Source organism: Anthonomus grandis, chromosome 7, assembly GCF_022605725.1.
Source record: "Anthonomus grandis grandis chromosome 7, icAntGran1.3, whole genome shotgun sequence".
Taxonomy (NCBI): domain Eukaryota; kingdom Metazoa; phylum Arthropoda; class Insecta; order Coleoptera; family Curculionidae; genus Anthonomus; species Anthonomus grandis.
The window spans coordinates 9,745,459-9,772,363 of record NC_065552.1 but is presented as its reverse complement, the minus strand read 5'-3'; the positions used below and the strand labels follow the sequence as shown (position 1 = coordinate 9,772,363).

The 26,905-nt window shown below is 31.5% G+C and overlaps 2 protein-coding genes and 1 long non-coding RNA gene across 4 annotated transcripts in view; 2 read left to right on the top strand and 1 right to left on the bottom strand.

Annotated features, from left to right (window-relative positions):
- Nucleotides 1-556: 556 nt before the first annotated feature.
- On the bottom strand, nt 557-8,742 carry LOC126738815 (non-structural maintenance of chromosomes element 3 homolog). Of its 2 annotated transcripts, none has more exons than XM_050444258.1 (5): nt 8,421-8,742; nt 1,307-1,579; nt 1,061-1,247; nt 788-1,002; nt 557-728 (listed from the first exon to the last, which is right to left on the bottom strand). In XM_050444258.1, the coding sequence occupies exons 2-5, from the start codon at nt 1,556-1,558 to the stop codon at nt 615-617; spliced, it is 768 nt and encodes a 255-aa protein (XP_050300215.1). In that variant the 5' UTR covers nt 1,559-1,579; nt 8,421-8,742; the 3' UTR covers nt 557-614. The 2 variants fall into 2 exon arrangements, with proteins under 2 accessions (XP_050300215.1, XP_050300214.1); XM_050444257.1 differs by lacking the exon at nt 8,421-8,742 and adding an exon at nt 8,212-8,414.
- Nucleotides 8,743-13,205: 4,463 nt separating this feature from the next.
- On the top strand, nt 13,206-14,270 carry LOC126739002 (uncharacterized). Its single transcript, XR_007661519.1, has 2 exons — nt 13,206-13,334; nt 13,859-14,270. It is a non-coding gene; the product is annotated as an uncharacterized LOC126739002 (long non-coding RNA).
- A 2,869-nt stretch (nt 14,271-17,139) lies between these two features.
- Nucleotides 17,140-26,905, top strand: part of LOC126738404 (phospholipase D2) — a 28,889-nt gene continuing 19,123 nt past the window's right edge. Inside the window, exons 1-6 of the mRNA XM_050443721.1 lie at nt 17,140-17,446; nt 22,909-23,107; nt 23,202-23,355; nt 23,411-23,617; nt 23,672-23,792; nt 23,859-24,010. Of these exons, the coding sequence (XP_050299678.1) occupies nt 17,387-17,446; nt 22,909-23,107; nt 23,202-23,355; nt 23,411-23,617; nt 23,672-23,792; nt 23,859-24,010 (893 nt within the window). The 5' untranslated portion in view covers nt 17,140-17,386. The remainder of the gene's footprint in view (nt 17,447-22,908; nt 23,108-23,201; nt 23,356-23,410; nt 23,618-23,671; nt 23,793-23,858; nt 24,011-26,905) is intronic.

The window sequence follows — 26,905 nt, the reverse complement described above, 5'->3', positions numbered from 1 at the left end:
ATGCCAGTAAGTGTGCTTGTATGTCATTCACCCTAAATAGTAATCCCATAATTTTTAATTACACCTTTAATGGGGAACAACTTCAAAGAGTACCCCAGCAGAAGAATCTAGGAGTGATTTTTGACCCGACTCTTTCATTTTCTAAACACATTTTATCAGAAGTAGAAAATGCCCAAAAAAATTCTGGATTTATTGTTAGAACCACCAAGGAGCTAAGTGTTGAAGTGAGTCTCCATCTTTTCGATAGCTTAATTTTGGCAACCTTGGAATATGGCTCCATTATTTGGTCCCCCCCAGTACAGTATCAGGAATATAATTTTTTTTATGTATATTATCGTACTCTGATACTAACCTCTATGTTGCATATATTTAGGAATCGATAGATATTTTTAATATCGCAATATTTCATGGAACACAAGCCCTTAAAACAAACATGATTATATAAATTGTACATTTTGTGCCTTTCTGGGAATAGTCAATATTAGTAAAGGAAATTCATAATACGGTGAAACCAGCGATTCTAAAGTAAATTAGTATCAAATAAAGCTTCAATGGATGGAACAAAAATTCAGTTTTAATTTAAAAAAAGCTTAACATATAGCTAATTCTTAATATTACATCTCTGGTTCTACAGTATCCATCCCACCTTCTTGATAATTTTCGAATGGCTGCTCGCTGGCAATTTTATATTGATTTACCCAGGAACTGGGTTGTCTATCTTTGAACATCTAAAATTATGACAATTAGCAGCTTTTTAAAATTGTTATAATAAATAAAATAAACATACTTTACACACAAATTTCAAAATCGCCATTTTAGATATTTCAGTTTCGGCCCTTGCGCCCCACTTAAAAGTATGTTTTCTAGAAAGATCATCAATTTTTACGACTAAATACTCCTGTTCCACTAATACTTTGTTAATATATTCTTTGGCGTCGCCAAATAAGGGATGTCTTAGGTCAACATCAATATTAATGTGCTTGAGGAACGAGAAGAGGGAAACTAGAGATAACGTCAATGTCTAATTAATAAATATACGCTTTAGTTTTAAATCTCTTACCATCTGAGACTTCACCATTCGCCATAAAAATATGTGACAAAACTAGTAACAGCAGAACTTTATTGATATCTTCAGGAACCTTTACTTCTATATTTTCTGATGGATCTTTAATTGCTGGCAAGACGCTGGTTACTATGTAGTGTTTGGTTTTTAACTTATCACACAAAATTATATTATAACCATAGACCTATATGTAAAAAACACATATTAGATTTGTTGACCTGCTTAAACACTGTCAAAACTTACAGTTCTCAAAGTTTTTCTCACTATGTTCATAATTTCTTCAAATTTACCACCAGGTTTTCCAATACATTTACTAACAAACTCGGATTTTGTAAAATGTTTAATTTCTCCTGCTCGAATAATAATGTATCTAACAATATTGTTGGCAGCTTCTACAGGATCAGTTACTTCAGCAAAAGTTTCTTCAAGGGTCTGTTGGGTTAGATGTTCTCTTTGGGAAGCCTGTGTACTTCTTTTCAATCTTTTTTGAGACATTTCATTTCAACAATGCCTAAGCTAAAAACATATAGTCTTGTTAATTCTGCAAATTTATAATGTATATTTGTAATTAAATAAACAGGTTATTAAGATGTGCCTATTGAAGTACAAATATTACACATAAGCTTCATTTCAACCCAAATTGCTTTTTTCTTTGTTAAGAAAATACGACAGGAATGTATTTAAATAGGCACCCTGAAATATCATAGGTATGGGTACAATTAAGCTTATCTGGATTGAAATTACACTACAATCTAACACCATTCAAAACAAATTTAAAAATACAGAATTAAAAATCACCATTATTTTAATTTTCAATATTTTAATCTAATGTAACCATATTCGAATACTATCACAGAGTATAACGCAAAATAGATAGTTTTTCGTTCTCACCCTAGACTCTCTTACTGATGACATTCACCAAAAAACTGGTTAAAATTAATCAGCCCTCTATGAAAATTCCCTGACATGACTAATTTATTATTAGCACGATTAACATGAAAATGATTGATTCTTCTTGTAAGTTACCAATGAATTTCTCCCCTCAAAAAAAAAAAACAAATTTATCGAAATATTTCGGAATCTTTGCCTTAATTAATTTAAAATAAAAATAAGAAACATAATCTTTGCTCCACAAAAAACCTGTTAAGAACTTTAAGCATCAAATTGATTCTTTCACTTTAAAAAACTTTGTCTGCATATGGTATATAAGAGTGGAATAATAATGGTCAAAATAAAGTTGATTGATGGTTTTAGATAGTGTAATCTTTGCACTATCACTCTAATCACTCAAAACATTGGGTAGTAACCCAGACATTCTAAACAACTTTTTGTTTACATATAGCTTAGAACAAACTGTCCTCTTCGGACCCGTTCAGTTGGCGCCACTCATAACCTCATTAACTTTATCATTGTCTCGCATAAGACCCTACTTAAAGACGAGGTTCAGAACTATAATAAGCATGAAAGTACAATCATCAGGTTATTTGCTGCGAGTAAAATTGCAATATTCCTCGAGGAGCACCTAAAGTTGTGGAATATAGGTATTTTAAAAACTCTGATCATGATAATTTTTTTACGGCTCTTGTAAATATGAATTGGGATTCAATATTTGACGATGGCTCTATAGCCGAAATAGTTGAATATTTAGATAGCAATATTATCGCCTCAGTTTACTAATACACTGAAAATTATGAAAAAACATCACAATAATCTTGTAGCTAAATACAAAAAAACTAAAGCTGTGTCTGATTGGACTGGTTACAAGGAGATGAGAAACGAATTAGCGACCTTGATATTGTTACTGCAATTAAGTCTAATGCTTATGGGTCCAATGGTAATTCTCTCTAAATGATAAAACTTTGCGCTCGTGTTATAAGGCCTTTTTTGACCCATATTTTTGTTCAATGTTTAAGTACTTCATCTCTTCCAATAGCATGGAAAACAACTGTTATATTACCACTTCCCAAATAATCTAATATTAGTTGCATCTCAGAATTAAGACCCGTTAGTTTGCTGCCGGTTGTATCAAAACTGTTTAAGAAAATTATTCACAGGTACTAGAATATTTGCTATAAAATGATTTACTACCGGACACTTATGATTTCGACAGAACTATAGCATGGCCTCAGTACTAATTAAAATACTATATGACATAATTTGTGCAGCCCATAGTGGTAAAACATCTAGCTTAATATTTTTGGACTACAGTCAAGCATTCAATACCTTAGACCAGCGGATTTTACGTGCAAAATTACGTTCTTACGATTTTTCTGAGGGTGCATTAGGTTTTTTCAGGATCTACCTATCAAATTCAAAACATGCTTTATTGTCATAAAAATTATATAAGAACATAAATCAATATATCAATACATAACTAATACATAATTAAAAATGATGTATTACAAATGTAAACTCTAATTAATTAAGAACATTAAAATTTAAAAAAAATACACAATAGTGGGTTTAACATACTATGTTGTATACAACAATAATAATACAAAATTTAATTTAAGAGTCAAGACGCAATGAGAAGTTCAAATTTTATTAGAGTAATATCACAAATTCTAACTGCTCTATCACATCTCTACTAAAAATTAATTATATCCTATTGGCCTATTTCCAATTATCTTAAAAAATCTGTTAGGGTATGAAAAGAATTGCTTTTAAGAAGTTCCGTTAAAGGCTTTTTAAAGCGAAGAGAACTTTTAGAGGCTATTATGCAATTTGGAAGAAGGTTAAAAATTTGTATGCTCCTAAGTACACAAGGGAATTCAATGTTAGTTAACTTTTCAGGATGGGCATTGGAATATTGTTGTTTTGTCTGGTATTATAATATTTTGAAGAGCCATTATTTTCAAGATAAGATTTATATTTTTTATATATTAGGTAATCAGACGCAATAATAAATAAGCAACACTAGTTAAGTATCTTTAAGTCTTTGCCATAGAAAAGTATCGGAACCGGAGTTAAGACCTGACATTTTAAACGACTATTATTGTGATATACCTAATATCTTGCTCAAGGGCATTCGTAGTAACATTGATCCCTTACACTATCTTCAACAAGTGTCGGTTGAGCATTCATTTTTCTTTCATCCTGTCGAACTTACCGAAGTAAAAAATGAAATCAAACGCCTAAAAAACCATAAATCATCTGGAGCTGATGGGATATCTTCGAGGTTGTTACTCTTTTTGCCTGATTCAGCCTTAAATGCTTTAGTTTCTGCCATAAACAATTCTTTACATAATGGCATTTTTCCTTCATGTTTAAAAGAGGCAGTGGTTATCCCTCTTCATAAGGGTGGAGAGTTGGATCAGCCTTGTAATTTCCGTCCCATTTCTATTTTGTCTACCCTCTCTAAGATAGTTGAAAAACTTGCAAAAAGCAGAATTTTGTCCTTTTTACATCATAATGGCATTTTGTCTGCAAATCAGTTTGGATTTCAAGCCGGTAAAGGGACTCATGATGCTGTTTTTAGCTTTTTGGAGAGCGTCTATGTGTCCTTGAATTCTGGAGAGTCATCGGCGGCAGTGTTTTGTGATCTATCCAAAGCATTTGACTGTGTGGATCATATATTACTGTTATCTAAGCTCGATAAATATGGTTTTAGAGGCGTAGCATTGCGATGGCTTGAGTCCTATCTATCAAATCGTACTCAGAAGGTTTCAGTGTCTGGGCGTTTGTCTGCTTCTAGATCCCTAAAATGCGGCGTTCCCCAGGGTTCAGTGTTGGGACCACTGTTATTTTTACTGTATGTGGATGACTTGAGTTCATTGAAACTGTAGGGCAAGGTGGTTCAGTTTGGTGATGATACCACCATACTATGGAGCCATAAAAATTCTGACTATATTAAGACTTGTATCCTTGAAGACCTTCAGATTTTATCAGGGTGGTGTGCTTCCAACAGGCTCGTGTTTAATGTAAGAAAGACGTCTATTATGGGGTTTAAGTGCGATGTTCAGGGTCTGATGTTTGACGAAAATTCCCTCTTGCAGAATAAAGAGTGCTGCAAGTTCCTAGGAATTACCATTGATGGTCGCCTTCGGTTTGAAGATCATATTTTACATTTAGCTGGGAAATTATCTTCTGGATGTTTCGCAGTAAGAATGGCAAAACAAGAGCTGGGAGGGGTGGTTGCACGTTCAGTGTACTTTTCACTTATTGAATCTCATATTCGGTATGGCTTGCCTTTTTGGGGTTTAACCAATAAGGGGCTACTTAACATTATCTTTGTTATTCAAAAAAAAGCAGTTAGATACCTGTGTTCTGCTAAGTTAAGAGATTCTTGCAAACCCCTCTTCATTTCTGAAAAAATCCTAACTCTTTTTTCACTCTTTATCTTAGAAACAGCTGCTCTTATTCACAAAATTCCCAAACTACCCTCTGACACTGGCCATTTGACTCGTCGTGTAAATGATGTTCCCCTACCTATTCCTACGTCTTCCCTTACCAAAAACTCATTAATTTACATAAGTAAAAAAATGTACAATCATGTTCCTCTGTGTGTTAGACATATATCGGATATTAAGAAATTTAAAAGAGAATTAAAGTCGCTCTAAGGCATATTATAACCTGGATGACTTTTTTAGTGATAGGTTTTAACCTTGGACATGTTGGAAAGTTTTCTTTTTTTCCTTTTTTCTTCTCTAGTTTTGTCAACAAGTTTACCTTTATTTAGTAATTGATTGTTTTATTTAGTTATCTTTAATTTAAGTATGTTCAAAAAGTTTTGTCTTTTTGTGTTTAATTTTGTTCATTGTTTTGTCAATTTTTGAAATTGTATTTGTGTTTTGTTTTTTTAGCTTGTAGGATGCTTGTACACAAGATTATTCTTACGTAATATAGCACATTTTCTTTCTTCTTTCTTAAATAGGGGCCTACATGAGTCCTGTGCAATTTTACGACATATATATCTAATGGCTCTTTTTTGCAAAACAAACACAGAGTTAAAAAGCCCTTGACTACAGCAATTACAAAATGCTATGCGATACTATAGGTGACTTTAATTTAAAGAAAAATAACTTTAAAATAAAGTCTGACTTTGCAGCTTCCAATCTGAGTTTACTTGAAACCACTTTAATAACCTGATATATGGTCACAAAACTTCAGTTCATTATTAATAACAATTCCAAGAAATCTGTTACAATTATTCACTTCCAATTCTTTATGAATCGTTCAATGGTCAGAACATACAAATTTAAAACTTTTATTATATTTAGTCTTATTTAAATTTAAAGAGAAAAGATTAGCATCACACCACTGTTTAATATGGTTTTATTATTTTCTGTGCATAAAATAGTGGTGTCATCTGCAACAATAGTGAAGAATCCTCTTATCTGGAGAGACGCCAGGTCACTTATATACAATAGAAATAAAGTGGGACAGAGAACCCAACCCTGATAAACTTCATGGCCAAAAGATTAGACAAACTGTCATTCGACCAGACAGACTGTTTTCTGTCTCACAGAAAAGATTTAAACCATTTTAGAGCATCTCCCCTAAACCCATAACTAGAAAGCTTACCGAGCAGTATTTCATGGTTGACATAGTCAAAGGCTCTAGAGAAGTCACAGAACACAGCTGCAGCAAACTGACCATCATTCAAGCTCAAATATAATCACTCCAAGAATGTAAGCATTGGAAAGCCAAATTGACATTCACTTAATATGTTGTTTTTAGTTAGGAAAGCTACCATTCTTACTTTGTTCAGTTTCTCAATAACCTTAGACAGGCAGGGCAAAATTAAAATTGGTCTGTAATTTATAGGGTCATTTGGTTTGCCACCTTTAAAGAGAGGGGTAAGGGAAACATAGAATTACAGGGAAATGTAGAAATACATATCAAATATATCAAAAGAAATACATATTTATAGCATGAACTACCGAGTCCAGAGCTTGATCAGGTAAACTTTGCAAAACTTCTTGATTTCATATAGATCAGTATGTGTCAAATAAAAAGATTGTTGTAGAGAGATATTATATAATATTTGATTTTTGAGTCTTGCTGCTACTTAGCAGTAGAAGTGATTAAGAATATCTGCATTAAATGTAAAGTCACTGGACTTTGAGGAATTACCCCTTAGTCCATTAATAATACTCCAGTTTTTCATTGCTTTATGGATTCTAATTTCACAATAAAGTTCCTTAGCATTTCATATTGTTTTCCTATAATTGCTTCTGTATGTATTAAAATAAGTAAGAAACTAGGTAGTGTGTAGAAATCTTATTAGTTGATGGGGTTTTATGACCTGACAGAACATAGCAGGTACTTGTTGATGGGAAAATGTATGTTTCACTTTCTGTGCTTAGAGCAGTGCCTCAGGGATCCACACTAGGTCCATCATTGTTTTTAATTTATATGTCTGATATGGATAGGTGAGTATGAAATGATACCATACCAAGGTATGCAGATATTACACAATTGCATATAAGCTTTAATAAAAATAAAATCAATGACACTGCTATAAGTATCAATTCTCACAATAATGGGTTAAAAATTAATCCATCCAACTCAGCTGTGATGTTTTTTGGTCCAAAGACTTAGCTTGACAAAATATGCAACTTCATATGAACAATACTCCTAATGTTCTTGAAAACAAAAATCTTGGAGTTATTTTTGATCATAATTTAAGGTTTAAAAGCCATATAAGCAAAGTTATGCAAAGATCAATTATTTAATTCAAAAGCCAGGGCCTAAATCCAAGATTCATAATTGATTTTCTTAAATTATAATTAAAACTCAAAATACAAATTTCCTTAGTTAGCCTTTGGTAACAGTAAGGTTTAGGGTTTTATTTTAGATATTTTTAATAGCTTGAATGAATTAGAACATTGAAAGGCCTTTAAATGTTCTTCTAAGATTGTATTTCATTTTCCTTTTGCATGCTAGGTTAAGCAAACTTCACAGAATAAGAAATAAATACATATTTTATTTACATTATACATTAAATGCTTTATTAGAGCTTTGTCAACAAGATGTAAAAATCTAAGATAAAAAATAAATAAAGCTTTTGTTGACTTGTCTTATAAAGAAGTATTTCCAATACTACATGCAAAAAGGTCTTGTTTACTATTGTTTTAATATTTCAAGGGACCAAAATATATTTCTAAGGTATATTAAGAATTACTGAAGTGCTACTATATACTTACTTGTCTTCCAAAAAAGTATTCGGAGTATTCCCGACACTGCATGCAAAAAAGACTTATTTCCTAACTTTTAACATTCCAAAGGACCAAAATGTGTTTGTTTAAAAATTAAATTTCTAACATAACTAAAGATATATTTTTTGAAAGTCATAGATATTCAAGAGACGTTACAAAATAGTAAGATTTAATTTACATTGAAGTTTAATACCTACCAAAAATACCTATTTTCAAAATTTAAAAAAATGTTTGTTTGAATTTTGGTTACAAGTTCTTCTCTACTATATTCTTCGACTTTTTGGGTTGGCCTTCACTACAGATTTTCTTAAGGCGCGTATACTTTGAACGGGACGCGCACGTAACGCGCTTGGAATGGTTGCGCTGTTGGAATTTCTTACATCAGCAGAGACACGCCTGCCATGCGCCACAAACGAACTTATTTTATTTAATTAAATTAAGATTTAATTTAAAAGTAAAAACAAGCAACTGGGTCTTGCTTCAGTTTAGTTTAGCATTTGAGTAGAGGTGTAGTGTATTTTCTGACAATGTCTGATGAAAAAATTGCAGCCTTTATAGTACTGAATAGTGGTGGCATAGTATTTGAAGTTTACTTAAAAAAAAGAAAATTCTCGCTGATGGTTACGTTCTGAATTAATATCAAAAAACATTCTGATTTAGAACTTATCCAAGATTTAATGTTTAAACTTACTATATGTTCCTGTGCTCACAAAATCCTCCTTTTTTCTCTTCTTTCTATATACAATTTTATTTTCATATATATTTATATTTTATACCAATTATTACCTTTTGAAACTGTTTTTAAAAATAAATCATTATTTTTAGGATCCTCTTAATTTGGGTATCCCCTATATTAATCGTTCAAGAAAAATTGCTTTTTTTTGTCCACATTGCAAGAGAATATTAACTGAAAATAATTTATTGCGGCTCCGTCGCGTGCGCGTCTCGCTTAATGTATACGTATTTTAAGAGAATAACAATATAGCTACTTGTTGATCTATCAGCAGGATCTGTTGGATGCCTTGGAGAGGGGATGTCAGATGGATGTGATTTATACAGACTTCTCCAAGGCTTTTGATAGAGTCGATCACAGAATCTTGCAGGAGAACTTTGGTGCAACTTTTGATTTTGCACAACTAAAACGAGTGGTTGCCTGACCGTTAGGTAGTAAACTACAAAAATAAATAACGGCACAGTAACTCTTTTTGGAGCTATCACAGAAACCATGTAGTTCCAAAGTTTCAACAGGAGAATAAGGAAATAGTAGGCGAGGAATTTTGAGGCTAGAAAGGGTTGAAATATCTCTAACATATTGTTTTCAAAGATTAAGAATATCATTTGGCGGCGTTGCATCCCAATCCAACTTTAAATTCCACAAACGCTGAATTAAAAACTTGACGAGAAACGTTAAAGGTGAAAGAAAGCCCAGTGGGTCAAAAATTTTTGCCAAATTAGATAACAATAGGCGTTTAGTACAACCCCTATCCACAGAGTTAACGAAAAATTGAAACACGTCAGAGGAATGGTTCCAATAAAGACCTAAAACTTTTAGCGGACTTTCTGAATCAAAATTCAGAGAAATGTCCTCATTATACAAATAAGAAGGGGGTAAATCAGCTAGCAAGCGAGGATCATTGCTACACCACTTTCGAAGTTCGAACCCTCCTTTCTGCAGCATCAGTACAGGTCTTTTTGAAGTTTTCTAGAATCTTCAATTGTTGATGAACCTCCAGTTAGATCATCAACATAGCATGAATTTAAAATAATTTGCGAGGCCTCAGGAAAATTATCCTTTTCCTCTTCAGCCAGAACAAACAATGACTTGATAGCCAAATAAGGCGCGATGTTAGTCCATACGTTACCGTGAGAAGGCGGTAATCAGCTATAGGTTGATCTTTAGAAAAGCGCCAAACAATTCTCTGATAATCAATGTGGGCAGGGTTAACGATAATTTGCCGAAACATTTGACGAATATCCGCTAGGAAAACAAATCGATGAATTCTAAAACCAAGAAGCAACGCAAAAATGTCAGCTTGCAATTTCGGGCCAGACAGAAGATGATCATTAAGTGACATACCATCTGATGATTTGGCAGAGGCATTGAATACGACACGAAGCTTAGTAGTGGGACTTAAATCCTTTAAAACACAGTGATGTGGAATATAGAATGACTTTTTTGGGATTACATCTGAAGATACTAATTCCATATGGTTCTGATCTAAATATTCCTTTATAAAAGCAGCATAATCTGCATAAAGCTTCGGATTTTGCTGTAACCTGCGTTCTAACGATAAGAAATTGCGAAGAGCTAATTCTCTACTTCCATAAAAAATAGGCTCATCACCTCGGAAGGGCAAGGAAACCACAAATCGGCCATCCCGATTGCGATACGTAGTTTTACGGAAAATATTTTCGCATTTCTCGTCCTCAGGAGATAAAACTTTGACATGTGGTACTTCTTCAACTTCCCAAAACTTCTGCAAAGTATCATTAACTGATGCCTGATAACAGAGAAGCGATTGTGTAGCGATAGGTGAAGAGTTGGAAACCGTTTTACCCATCAATATAAAACCAAAAACAGTGTTAATTCCCACTGGCTCATTATAGTCACCGGTAAGTCTACCCTCCAGTAAAATATAGGGAAACAATGGAGCATCTATTAATAGATCAATAGAGCTAGGAGTATCATAGAAAGGGTCAGCCAAGGACGCGCTGCGTAAATGAGGCCAGTTTGTGGTAGAAATAGGATGACTAGGTAATAGCCCGCAAATTTTTGGAAGAACTGCAGCTTCCAAATCAAAATTGGGAGTGAATTTATTACAAGGTCGAATCTTGGTAAATACACTTCTTGCACAGTTTTGTACATGAGCTTCTCCAATACCTTGAACGGAGCAAGGCGTCTTATAGGAAGTAAGTCCAAGACGTTTAACACAATTTTGTGAGATAAAGTGAAGTTGCGAGCCAGAATCAAGCAATATTCTAATTTTCTGAAATGTTCCTGACCCATCTAACATATCTATAAGAGCCGTAGAAAGCAGCACATTACTAGAATTATAATTGTTAAGGCTACTCGCTACCGGATGCGAAGAATTGGTAGACCTGGAGTCCGCCTGAGAGCTAGATGGTTGATCATTGTGGATGGAGCTGGTTGATGAAAGTGCGGGTGGTGTAGTACTGCTGCTACTACCAGAAAAATAATTTCTCTCAAAATGAAGTAAAGTATGATGTTTTTGTCTACATTTATGACAAACATGCGGCGATTTACATTCTTTGACAGAATGACTACTACTTAGGCAATTTAAACACATTTTCAGCGATTTTACAAGTTGGTATCTATCATTAGGAGTTTTTGTTAAAAAGATAGGACAACGATAAACAGAATGTGCTGTTTTACAAATAGCACAACTGCTAGATTTAGATTGCTCAGTGCCTAGAAGAGCAACCTTGGAATTTGAGAAGCGATCCTCTCTCTTAAGTGATTTTTTAACTTTTTCATGAAGGGCTGAGCAAACATTGTCGAGAGCGGCACAACGCTTATGTAGATAGGTTGTAAGCTGTTGAAATGATGGAGTAGTATGTGAATCATATTGCAATTCGAATTCAGTAGCAATAGAAACATGTAAGCGTTTAAGCAACATCTGAACCAAAATGAAATCCCATGAAGCTACAGGAAAGTTAAGATTTCCTAATGCAGCAAGATTATCAGAAAATGTATCCAAAAGTTGTCTTAACTCGGCAGGATTCTCAGTTGCGAGTTTGGGGGTATTTTCGATAGCTGCCCAGTGTGTGGCCGCAACTAAACGAGGGTTTTCATATCGCTTAACTAGCATTTCATAAGCGGTTGTGTAATTGACATCTGTCATCGGTAACTTCTGAATCAAGGTCAGAGGCTGACCACGTAAGAAACTCAAAAGATAATTAAATTTTTCTATGTTACGCAAAGTACTGTTATTATGAAACAAAGCATCAAACATATCCTTAAAAGTGGCAAACTGTGTAATATTTCCAGAAAAGGATGGAATCTCTAATTTTGGCAGTGTTACATGGGACTGATTACTAGATGATGAAGACGAAGTATTTGTAGTCAATGATTCTCCAAACAGCTCAAAATAAATCGATTTAATATACCAAAAATCTTTTTCAAATGAGCTTCGTATCGCGTCTTGTTCGGTGAATTGATCCTCATCATCTAGAATGCAACTAATGACAACGTTATGCTGCTTGAAAAACTCAGTTCTAATTGATTCCAAAATATCATAACTCAATTTAAAGATTATGTGTTCGGAAGTGTCTTCTTTAGCACTTCTCGATATATTAAGAATATCCGATAGACGATTAAATTCAGTTTGTCTAAGAACTTTGGCTCTTTTCAGTTTATCGGACATCCTACTATATCCGAAAAAAAAACGAAGAAAACAGAAGAAATTAAATGAATTTAGAAGAAAATTTCAAGGCAAGAAACGGAGTCTCAAGACCGACTTTAGACCGACTATAAAAAAACGAGAATGATGTTGCGTATACAGTACAAGCAACAATTAAAAAACTCCAATAAATGAACTTGTGACACCCTGTTAAAACCAATATAAAAATGAAACCTATTGGAAAAAAAGATGTGCACTGTTTACCTTTAGATATAATCCTGCAAAAGAATTCAACTTGAGAAACGACCTGTGTTGATTTAAATGATAATTCATAAATTCTTGTTAAGAAAATACGATGAAATGTTTGCGATCGATATTTAAACTATCTGCAAACCAACTAAAGATGAAATGAATAATGCAATGTATTTTTGAAATTGAAAAAGAGAAGAAAATTGATCAACAAATTAATTATACTTTTTAAGCCTATATGATTGAATTAACTGTCTTAATCTTGAAAACGTTTAAAAATGAAGCTTGTAAAAAAATATATTGTCATAATTATAACAAATAGGCTTTGAAATATCTAAAAACAGGAGTCAAGGCAGATCATCATGACAATGTCTAAAATCTTATGCAAATTTGTCAAGAGTTTTAAATACTAGTTTGCTTTGCAAATTGTTCAAAAAAATATTGATGTATGTTTAACTAGTGATAATTTAATAAGTGTGGGTATGGAAGAATTCAGTAAAGGTAAGTGAATTTTTTATTTAATATCACAAATTCAGTTTAAACAGATTGATAACATTGTACTGCTTGATAATAGTAGGTTATTTTTACAATTCAAACGTTGTAGTAGATTTTTCTTTCATTCCATTAAACAACCAGATATGTCAACATAGTTCCCTAAACGATCTGTCAGAGTGACATATTGGGTATATGTTCAAGACAAGAAGAACAATGTTGAAGATTGGTGATTTACAATGGTGTTGGGTATTTTAGTGTTTACACTGTTTTGCCTAAAATTGAAAGAGATGTGGAGTTTTTAAAATATCTGATACTTCGTTTACAAAAGTTTTATTTTCAGTATTTTTTGAAACTTTTACATAAAACATAAGCTTTGTGGGTAAAAAACGTCGCTGTGTATTTCTTCATTTTCGAAACATTGTTTACATTTTAAAGTAAAAAAGTACAAATTATTGTACCGTTTTTATTATTCTTTAGGTATTAGGTGTGAACTAAAACAATCGAAAATAGTCAACTAATTTTTTTTACAGATATCACTATGACATCACGATCACTCAGGACTACTAGAGTTATTTATTTTTGCTGTATTTATTTACAATTATTTAAATCTCCGGCCAATATTCCGAACTTTACTTGAACTGACAATTGACAACTATCGGGGATGATGGGCCTTATATACTCGGCAGAACGCTGTTCCAGAAAATTCCCGCTAACCTTCGAGACGTCGTGCGGTGTACCACCTGTGTCATTCCGGAATGACAGAGAATCAGCTAGTTTCGCCATGCTTACCATATCTTTACATTATTGTGTAAGAAATAAGTACTTGTATTTATGAAAGAAAGTTCTTGCTCTACTTATACAATGGTTAATTTAGCTGGAGTACATTATTCTTTAAATGACATTTTTGTGTAAATCTCAACAAAATAAACATCTTTTTTGTTATTTTAAGCTATTAAATTCGTGTTCTGACATAAGACGAATAGTATTTGTTACAAATTCTTTTATAATATCTTATGAGCTCTTACTTATAATAAATGATAAACGAAAAAGAAATATTTTCATAAGACTGTTATCTTATGAAAATAATCGATTCCAAGTATGATGCTCGTAAGATTTTAATATTAGGAAGGACTTGGCTTTATCTAAAGTAGGTACCAATAATAAAGAATGGTCGTGTTTGCTCAAATTACCAGCCTAAACATTCAATTTTTGAGAATACTGAATACGAAATTGAAAACGTCTGTGTTTCTTCGGAAAACAGAAAAGAAAAATAATCAAAAAATAGACATATCAAAAAATAGAAATATCAAAACAAAATTTGGTAAAAAAAATAAATTATTTTCATTTGCTTTTTCCATTATGGTTTTACAAAATTTTATTTTACGCCACTGGTCTTCGAGAAATCTAGCACTTCTAATTGATGCTGTTGAATAGAGGAAGGGGTATTGCTATTATTTTAGATAAAGCGTAATCTTCCATTTTATTGACCAATATTATTATTATTAACTATATAGGAGGTGTGAGCGATATGCACAAAGTGTGTGTTACAGTTCAGTAAAGTTTTTTAATCTTATTTTTTCTTAACAAGACTTTGGCTTTCTGGATTTAAAGCGGAGTTACTCAATACCTAATAATTAATTAAAACAAAATTTATAAAAAAGAAAATGCAACAGGCTGTAAAAACAATTACACAGTTTACGTGTAAAATATTTTAGCTACAATTTTCTGTAATTTTTAGGTTCTTGCTTAGTTTCTGCAAGTTTAAATCGGTGGTTTACCTCTTCCAAAAACAGAAGTGGTGCCTCATTCCCTTAAGGTCTTCAATAAACCATTCATCTGATTGATAAGCACTTTCAAGCAATGATATTAAATATTAAAAGGCCCAATTGACATTATTAAAATACCAGGTAAAATTATGCAGAATATTTAAAAAATTATTAATCTTCTATTGTCTCATTCGTCTAAATACTTTTCGAGACTGATTAATACCACCAACAGTCATTGAGACCATACACTCTATTATTTGTGAACTATGATTAGATAAAATTATGCTAGCAACACTTACACAATAACATCTATGTACATGCTCACAAAGATATTAAAGTAATTATCTTTACCCTTAGTCCGTGAGACGTAACATGTTCTGCTGAAACAGGTCATGTTTTTTATTTATTTTATTTGTCGATGTATGTAATATTTCAAGTAGGCATTAATAATTAAGTAATCTTAAGTAACAACTATAATACTATTCAACTTTACTTGGCTAAACTTAACCTAAAGATTGGGCCAGAGTTGTACCACCTATCCAAAAACAGTTGCCCTAACTGAATACTTTAAGTGCAAAGGAAACATCAAAAAACATCAAAATAGTGCATGAACTCGGAGCAGGTAAGATCCAGCCTTGACTTTATATGAGCATATCTGGCAAACCTGATGAACCTGCACTAAACATTTTTAAGCCTTTCAATATAGGTCAGAATATGAGCTGACCAAATTATATTGCCGAATTCAAGAGGAGATCTCATTACGGGTATTTATAGTGTCATCAATGCTCAGACATTGTAAAAGTTGCTTCAAGGAGATACCATCAATAATATCTTGACTTAAGGAGGAAAGACCCTTAAACGAGTAAAGCTCACATTTTTCAATACTTAATGATATTTCATTTCAGTTATACCAGCACTCTGTTTATATCTCTCTGAAGCAGCACCTGATCCCGAGAAAAGGAAATCTGCCGAAAAATGTTCAAATCACGAACACTAAGAACTAAGATTTCCTAATAAAATATGGCTAAGGCGTTGGCAAAAAGAGGCTAAATAACAATGGTACTAGGTGGCAGCCCTGAAGGACCCTTGAAGTCATCGAAATTGGGTTAGACAAAACCACCAATTCTAACCCGTTCTCTATCAGTTATTCTGTATCGGTCAGATAAGACGTAATCCAAAGTAAAAGGACCTGGTAATGCTGAAATATGAGAGATAAGAATATTATTGTTGACCTTATCGAAGGCTTTACTAAATATTTGGGTATATCGTATGTGTTTGATTACTGTCGCAAAAAGATTTAATTGATAAAAGATATAATTGATAAAAGCAATAAGTTTTGCATCCACTGAACGACCTCTAGTGTATCCATGTTGTTGATCTCTAATTATTTCGTGAAATATTCTAAGAAGAACCACCTCTACTTACACGTTTGCAACATTTTTCAGTTATACAGTACTCGAATAGCTTAGGAATTCTAAAAAGAATACTAGAGGAACAATAATGAGTTACGTCATTTTTCTTTCGGGATTTAAAAATAGGATATACATGAGATAACTTCCATCTGGGAAAGTTTCAAAAGACACAGAATGAAAATATGAAAAAGTGTATGAAAAAGGACATGGCATCACTTTTTTCAAAGCCTGTTTGGAATGAAGATTGCTTTCTTCCTGCTATTTAGTTTAGCTACATACATGATGTATCAAATTCACCTGAAGCATTAGAAAGGTTAGTATTCTTGTTAAATACAGATGAAAAGTGGGTGGCAAAGAAATTTGCCATAAAAATACCAGTATCAGTTTTGCTTATTTCACAAAAAAACTGCAGAAACTTCTTCTTTCTAATATAGATTAAGACATAATTTATAGTGTTTTTTGAGTTAGATAGATAATATTCTAAGCATTTCAAATGTCTTTTGTTGCACGTGTTACAACGTGCTAAGCACTCTAAAACGTGCACATGTTGAGACAGCCTAAATTAAAATTTTTACATTCTTAGAAAATGACAGGTGACGGTTTAAAATAGCGAAAATGTCAAAACATGTGACAGCTGTTTGTTTTGTTTGTTTTCATGTTTTTAAAGACATGAAAGAAATTCATAATTTTAATAATGTGTAATTAATTATTTCACCACACAAGAACATTATAACATTCAATTTAATTGACTTCCTGGAAATACTGAACATTCGCGCGCAATTCCTTAAAGCTCTGATGGAATCGTGACTCAATAAAATAAATTAAAATTCAAGAAAAGTATTGAATTGTATAGCCTAATAAACATCATGAGTGTTTTTGCATGGATTTAGATAAAAACGGGGATAAAATTATTTATAAGTTGAAGTCACAACAGATTGGTGTAAGTACAGGCAAATTTTAAATATTACAATGCTTAAAAGATTTCAAGATTTTTTTTTTAAGTAGGTCAGCTTTGCACTCATTAGTTTAAAGAATCAGAAATTTTATGTATAGTTTAGATAATCCAGCCATAATTGAAAAATTCCTGAAATGCTTTTTACTTTAAATTCCAGTACATATCAACTGGACACAAATCCTTGTTTTGCAGGATATACCTTATATACAGGCCATGAATTAGGAGGTATTTACACAATGAAAGAATGACCATATTAATAAAGTAATGCCTGATAGTTAATATTGTATCTTGATAATCAATTTCATAAAAAAAATTTGTTAGAATTATAAGTAGTAAACTAAGGGAAACTAAAAAAGGAAACCACAGCCCTGATAGCCCTGATTTTATCAGAAATCTCAATTACATGGAGTGTTTGTCCCAGGTTTGGTCAGTTTTGTGCATATGTATTTTTTATTTGTTTTTATGCATTTTAACACTTTTTTTTCCTTTTTTTTCCAATTCATTTATTGACCTGTGTGCTATTTTGCTGAGCACATTTAGTCACGAAAAGCCTCTATACATTTTTTTACTGCCGGGGCCTGCATTTTAACACTTAGTATTTATAATTTTTAGGCTAAAGCCATATTAAATGCTTTGTTATGTTTATTTGTCCTTGTCAAATGTCCTAAAATCAAGAAATGAAAAATCTATATTGCACACACATACACATACACAATATATTTTGCACTCAACAAGACAAATCAGAAACAAATTTTAAATTTTAAAACATTACCAAAATATTCTTTACTTTACTTTATATTATTTATTCATAAAAATAATACATCTCAAACCAAATATACCGGGTGACGCATCGAAAACGAAACAGAGCCAATTACAGGCAGTCCATTAACTTTTTAAAAAAACGCTCGGACCCGTCGATTATATTTTCGAGGGGGACACTTAATAATCACAAAATCACTTTCCCACCTAAAACTGGTGGCACTACCCCTAAAATCTTAAATGGGAAGGGGGGTCAAGTGATACCTCATTGGAAAGGTCTTTTAATTCTCTTTACTAGGGTACTTGGTTTGACGCAAGTAAGTACTTTTTAACATTTTCGCATTTAAACCTTAAAAGGTAATTTTCAATATTTTTACTTTATCATAGACTACTAAAGGTACTTTTAAGAAAAACAATGCCAGGCTAAAATATTAAATTATGAGACAAGAAATGAGATAGCTCTATTATATTACAAAATATTTTGACTATCAAAAAAAAGTCTAGTCATTCAAAAAATTATCGCAAAAATAGATTTAAAAAGAATTTGCTTAAGTGTTAGCTTATAATAAATGTTGAAAATGGCCCCCTCCATTCTCCATACAATAAAAAAGATTTTGCTCAAAGCGTTGTCGCACGTTCTGCAATACTTCAGGCATGATTTGAAGACACTCATTTATAATTCTGCCTTGTAAATTTTCTAACGAAGTGGGTTCAGTCTCATAAACTTTGCTCTTTAAGTAACCCCAAAGAAAAAAGTCTAAAGGTGATAAATCCGGCAATCGTGGAGGCCATTCAATAGCACCTCTTCTTCCAATCCATCGTCCTGGAAACATCTGATCCAAATATTCTCGCACGAATAATGTATAATGTGGTGGGGCACCATCCTGCTGAAACATCAATATATCCTCATTGGATCTGTCATTTTGAGTTTCAATTATAGCTGTCAATGCTGGATCAATGGCCTGTTGTAATAGCTCTAAGTACATTTCACCTGTCAGATTTCCAGGTAAAAAAATGGACCAACTACATTATCACCAAAGATACCAGCCCAGACATTTAACTTTTATGGGTATTGGGTGTGTATATACCTCACGATACACTCTAGGATTATTGTCGGACCAATATCGGCAGTTATGACGGTTGACCAAGCCATTCAGGAAAAAAGAGCTTTCATCAGAGAAACATGTATTAAACAAAAAATTTGGGTCATTAATAATTCGTTCACTCATAATTTCACTAAATTGTGATCGCCGATCGAAATCATCTTCATTCAGCTCCTGCACAAGATGTATTTTGTACGGATGAAACTTGAGCTTTTAGAGTTCTTTGGATACTACATCGACTAATACCTGTGACAGTTTTGAATTGACGGGTACTTAATGTAGGATCTACATTAATATGCCCTAGTACAGCTACTTCCATACCTTCATTCCTTACGGGATTGTCAATATTGCGTTTGCGATTCGCCACTGATCCAGTTTCTCGAAATTTGGAAACAAGCTCCAATACATACTTTCCCTGCACCTTGCTGTTTTCATGTCGCTCATTAAATATCCGCCGTTCTATTAGCACATTGATTATTTCCAAAAAATAATTCAATTATTTCAACTCTTCCTGCCGTTTTATGCACCATTTTTATTTTTAAAAATAGGTATTACCTAAAAAAAAACAAAGTCTCGCACTATAAATCACCTTTTTAACAGCGTACTACATTTAGAATAAATTGAGACAAGAAAACAAGAAAATTTTACAAATATTTGTAAAATTTTTTGGCTGAACCGTTCTCTAGTTCATCCATATTATTCTAATGATATTTATTACCTGTCATAAATAAATTAATATTAATACCAACGTGGTCTGTGATTGAGATAGTGAACTAAAGCAAATTCTTTTTAAATGTATTTTTGCAATAATTTTTTAAATGTCTAGGTAAGGTCAAAATATTCTGTAATATAATAGAGCTCAATCAATCTCATTTTTTGTCTCATAATTCCATAATACTTGATGGTTTTGTCCTACTTCCTGGCATTGTTTTTCTTAAAAGTTAAAAGTACCTTTAGTAGTCTATGATAAAGTAAAAATATTGAAAATTACCTTTTAAGGTTTAAATGCGAAAATTTTAAAAAGTACTTACTTAAATTGCGTCAAACCAAGTACCCTTGTAAAAAGAATTAAAAGACCTTTCCAATGAGGTATCACTCGACCCCTCTTCCCATTTAAGATTTTATGGGTAGTGCCACCCCCACTTAGGAGGTTGTAGGTGGGAAAGTGATTTTGTGATTATTAAGTGTCCCCCTCGAAAATAAAATCGACGGGTCTGAGCGTTTTTTTTTTAAAGTTAATGGACTGCCCGTAATTGGCTCTGTTTCGTTTTCGATGCGCCACCCGGTATATTATACACAATGTGTGTATATAAGGGTATCTAATTACTTTAATATATATCTATTTTTTACAATATAACAAATTTTAATAACCTTTATACTATATAATTTTTTCCCAAAATGTATCACTGATAATTATAATACAATAGAACTATTAATAAATATGTTTATATTTTAAATACAATATTATTAACAATCAACCAATTGTTTAATTTATTTTTAATTTTTTTGTAAGGAGCAATTTTTAGTTCATTTGGTAATATATTAAAAATCTTTGGCACTGTATATAAAAGGCTTCTTTGACATTTTGTAAGTCTTGCATTTGAGACTACTGCCATGTTTATCTTTATATTATTAGAACATTTAATGAAAGAAATATTAAATGATGTAATAGAGGCTTCATTTTTATCACTGAGATAAAGTGGTTATAGATTCTGATTTGGCATTACCTTACAAACTAATATTTGTGGATGAGTGTCTGTATTTTGGAATACCTACATAACTAACAGTTATTTGCAACAGTGTCTGGATAATTTAAGTAATGCTACAAATGCAAGAGTAGACAAATGCATAATACTATAATGTTCAATTATCTTTTTCCACAAATGATCTTAATGTCAATATGATGAAGGAGTAAGAAGTTAATTTTTTCAAAAAATGGTTCACATGACTAGACCAATTTAATTAATAGCCTACATGTAGGCAAAGAAAGTTGGTAATATTTCCTTATTGAATTGTGCTTCTACTGTTCCAGGCTTTAATATACAAGGATTGTCCTAATTTAATAGTTCTAAATTGAATAATAAATTCAAGTTTAAAGGCATATTGGACTCACTATTACTATCAAAAGCCTGATTTATCACTGCATTTTATCTGGTTTTGATGATAACAAAAAATAGATTTCTATAAATAATTATTGTATACTTGGGCTTTAGTTTAGAGTGGAATTTTATAGTGATTTTCCTTCAAAATTTTCAACTGCAATTAAATAAACATCTCAGAGAAAATATTGGTGGATTCAGAACACAAAAGGAAATTTCTTTTTTTTATTGTACCATTGGGAAACACTTTTTTCTTTAGTTAGTTCAAAAAATTATTTGCTTTATTCTAGTCACAGTTTTTCTTTGCATGTATCTAATTTTTTTCTTCAGTTCAGATCAATTTATCAATTATTCTGAATTTTAGGCAGTTAAAGACATAAGCGTATAAATATGTTTTATTTTATTTGTAGACAATGACCATTTTTTTATCTTTTCCTTATCATTCTGTTAGTTATAAGAAATGTATGCTTATCTTAATATATCTTTGATGTGTAATAGAATTAATGTTAATTTCAGCAACCCCATAAGCATAAAATAATGTATGCTATTTAACATCACTGAGATTATAATTAGTATATTTACTGCATCAAAGATTTAAGTTCTTTTAATTTAACTGCAAAAAAATCCATTTATTTTTAATGATTTTGAATGTACCATTTGCTGTAAAGGCAGTCTCCACAACCCAATCCTTCTTTCAACATCTTCTCTGGATGTTGAAGATTTTCAGTTAAGAATTACATATTACATATTGGTAGAGCAATAGCATTCAGGTTAGTTGCTTTAGATGTAATTGGCCTCAAGGATCTAATTAGAAAATTATTATTACTTAATTTCACATTCCCAATGAAAGTGTGGGATACTCTTTCAGAAATGTGGTGGAAGAATCAAATAACTGTGAAACCGATGAATATGCTCTAAAACTAAAGTTCACTTTTTTGTCTTAAAAGAATTTAGTGAGAAACAGTCACATAAGAGTTGCCTTCAGCATTTTGTGTATCTATGAATTAGGATGAAATGTGTATATAGTATAATAGTAATATGTGACATATATAATCCAGCATTAGTAGTTTAATACCTAATAAAAGTGATAACCATTAGCCTGCATTCAAACAAATAGGATTAGTACTGTATTTACTCTACACTTTCAAAAATAGTTATGTGGTTAAAGTTTATTATCTTAAAGAAATATAATTTGCTTTTATTTCTGAATCAAAATTATTGATTAGATAATTCTATAAAATATATAGTTATTTTGTAAAATGATGCTAGGCTGTATATATTCAATATGGTAAAATAAGCTGCATGTTTATGTTTTAGATTGAATTTTATTTGAAATTCAAATATCAAATATTCCCGTCTTTTATAAAACCCTAAGGTATACCCGAATAAAATAAAAAAATAGTCAGGGCATTTTTTGCTCACAGTTTTGCTGATTTTATGAAACGTTACCCTTTGTTACAGTTGCATTAAATTATTGTAACCACAGGAAACAAATAACAAAATGGAAAATGCCGATTCGAGTACTGCTAACTCAAATGATCTGAGTCCCACTGTCTCCCTTCCAAGAACAAGCATTGGCTCAGATGGAGATTATGATGATGAATTAGGCATACCAGAATCTATTAAAGTAGTTGATATTGGTGATGGCCCTGTAGCTATAGAAAATTCTGATGATGAATTGGAAGGTAAACTGGCTTTAAGAAAGTCATTATACACCACCTTAGGAGTAGCAATTCCTTTCTCGTTATAATATATCAAACTCTGTAATGAACTTTTTAGATGATTCATGTGAGGGTGGCATTCCATTTTCAAAACTTCATAACTACACCAATTTTAAATCTTTTAGAAATTTGTTTGTGCCGTCCGAAGATGTAGTTATATCAGTAAATGATTATGAAAGAGAGTTAACTTCTCATATGTTAAATCCCAATTTGTAAGTGTTTGTACTTGTTCTTGAAATTTACAAAAAGGCAGAATATCTGTTTTAGGTATACAATTGTTATCACTCATGCTGGATTCACGTGGACAATTAAAAAACGTTATAAAGATGTTCAGTATTTGCACCAAGAGCTCGTGCTATTTAGGACTAGTTTAAACATACCACTGCCAAGTAAAACACATAAGAACAAAAGAAAAACCTTTAAAGAGTTCGTGCCAAAAAATAACAAAGGAAAGAGAAAAGCTGCTTTACCAAGGTAATTTTAAATAAATCATTAAAATTCATAATTCATTTGTTAACTGTTTTACAGATTTCCAAATAAGCCCGAATTTCTGGTGGCATATGAAAAAATCCCTAACAGAATGAAGCAAATCCAAGATTATTTGAATAATTTAATGTCTATATCGATTTATAGGAACCATCCCTCCACTGTAAGTTAAAATAAATTTGAATACAAACTTAGTTGCTTGAAATGGATAAAACAGGTAATTTTTTAGTTGAGCTTTTTGGAAGTTAGCCATCTGTCATTTATAAAAGAGCTTGGTACTAAAGGAAAAGAAGGAATGGTCAAAAAACGTTCTGGGAGTACCCACCCTGGACAGTCTGGATGTAATTTTTTTGGGTGTTATAGGTGCTTTTGTTGTCTTAGGTAAGAATGTTTACTGGTATTTAAAAAAAAACAATGCATTTAAATGTCTTTACAGTTTAAGATGGTCAGATGGTAAATGGTTTTTATAAAAAACATCAGTATTCATATAGGATGTTTAAATAAAGGCATATTTTAGAGAAAGGCTTTATATCATGGTTTCGACTTTGATATGAAACTACAACAAATTTTCTGGTTTTTCACCTGAAATACAATAAAATATGAGTTAATTTCTGGAACATTTTCTTAGTATATTGTACACTTGATTAACTTTTTTTACTGAAATCACTAAACTCTACCAATTAGGCCTTTGGTTAGGATATTTTAAGCTAAATTACTTATAATTCTGCTGACATCTTCAGGCAGGTCACTTAGTACGTTAAAATACTAGTAGAATTTAACTTTGTAAACTGCATCTTTCATGCAATTTTCAGTTTATTAAAAAATACAGATTCTTTTTGGGGAAAATAAACAAATCTTATTGGAGATAAGGCAAATGCCTTTTGCCATAAAAACTATCAAGTTAATGCCTACCGGGATAGCCATATGCATGCTAAGGGAGACAAAATTCATGTAAAAACTTATTATTTTGATTATTCACTTTAAGAAATATGGAAGGTAGACAAGCAAAAATCTTAATACCACATCGTTAATCGCGGCGCAGTTTCAAAATCTGAATTAATAGAGAATATATGTTAGTTGTGCATTTTTCTGAGTGATTCGCAGTAGTTATTTTAAAAATTTATGATAATTGCAAATAAATATATAAATATTGCAAAAACTTCGGCATGGATTTGTTAACCGAAGGTGAGTTGTTTTATTTAAGGCATTTATTTTAGGTTTTTCTGTTTTTCTATACTTATTATATTAAATTCTAGAAATTATTAACGGCTTCTGTAAAAATCACTTTTTTGAAATCTAATCTACTGGGAATTCCGCAGAATATCATGATTAAAGCTATTCCATTTGCGTTTGTGTGCGTCATTTATAATGATTTTTTTCTTCCACAATTTTTTTTGTTTCAATCCTGGCAACGCAAACACAATGGATTTCTGAACTTTGGAAATATTTCAGGCAAGGCCGAAATTATAGTTTTAAAGGTTCTTGATGATGCCTAATAAGTGGTGAGGAAAAAGAGATAATCCTAAAAACCTTAAAAGTATTTGATAGAAAATAAGAACATTTGCTAAAGAGATCTCTATTCTTTGCCAAAAATTAAAGTTGACTACATGATTTCCAGTTTTCTCATCTGGTTATTGATTTTTATAGAGGTAAATAGACTTATATTGAATCAGATTAACGTATAAAGAAAATCTAAGAAGTAGCAAGGACTATATTATAGTATTTAACAATTTCTCAGATTAGTTACCTAGTAATTACTGTTAGAAAAAAAATTATTCTAAATATTTAAATAAATAAATGTTTCATTTTCGATTCGAACTCTTGTACATTGCTACTAAATGTGAAGAGGTTCAGGTGTTTCCATATAAGACGGAACTTACCTAGAAGCTAGCGAATCAAATGTATGTTAACACACTATTCCTACTGTATATTTTCTAAATTTAAATAATAATGAAAAAAATTATAACTCCAGAATTAGGAAGAGAATATGTAAAAATAGTTTTGTCTGGCTTGCTTATACTAAATAATTTACAGTACTAAATTTGAAAACTATACATACATTTTGCAATTTTACTATGACCTTAAAGAAAAAATCTTGTATCGGGTGAACCAATGTAAAGAAAATACGCTATAACTTAGTTAGTCTGGTTAAATATTTTAGTTATTTATGTAAAAATTATGAAAATTATGCTTTTTAAATAATCGCGGTCACATTTTCTTAAACATTGGGTCGATTTTTTACTTACAATAAAATAAATACAACAAAATAAATAAATATAAATAAATAATAATAAAGCTATTATAATAGAAGAAAAAACTTTTTTGAGAATGTATAAATAAGGATGCCTTTCATTACTTATAGGATAGTTTTTTGTCACCTATTTATACAGGCTTGCTCTTCTTTAATTCTTTGCTATTATTATTTAACATTGTAATAATATATTAACGTATCTACTTTCTGTTACTGTACGAGGGTTTAACTATTTTTTTCTTCTCAATTTAGAGACTAAGATTGTTAAGGCTTAATTTAAGTAACTTGTTAGGGTAGTAAAATGCTTTAACTGCTGCACGCCACACAGTACTTGTGGGTGACATCTCTATAATGTCGATATTTCCTAAATTGATATGTATAGAATGTTTATGGTGGGTAATAAAATATATTTAAATAAGAATTTATGTGTTTATCGGGCCCGTCCGCAGAACTTGAACCTGAATTAGAGGAGGAATTTTTTTGTAGCAAATTTAGCGAGATCATTACATAGCAACTCACATTCTACAGGTTTATTGGACTATATATATTATTAAATACACACGTCGAGATGAAGAAGCTGTTGAAAATTACTATACTTTATGGTGATTGAGGGAAAAGATTTGATTTATTAAGCATTTCAACATTATTTAAGCGAAAATTTTATGAAACTTATAGTAATGTTTTAAAAATTGTATCGCTTTCTTTGTGCAGATGGTGCAAATACAACTACTTCTATATACTTATATGATATATGCGGATTTCAATGGCAATATAAGAAAAAGGAATAATCCGCTTGATAATTAAATTACATCATAATATAATCAAAGTTAATCCTTTCTTCCTTTTTATTCACAATAAGGATTCATATACAATGAGTTGCATTTCATTCGTCCGTGTATGTACTCAAAAATACAATCCCACGAAACTTTTTAAAAAAAAATTCTTAGATCTACTAATTAATTGTGTTAATTCATCCAATACTAAAACTCACGGAAAATGTTTCGCTTCAAGCTATCCGTGTGCTT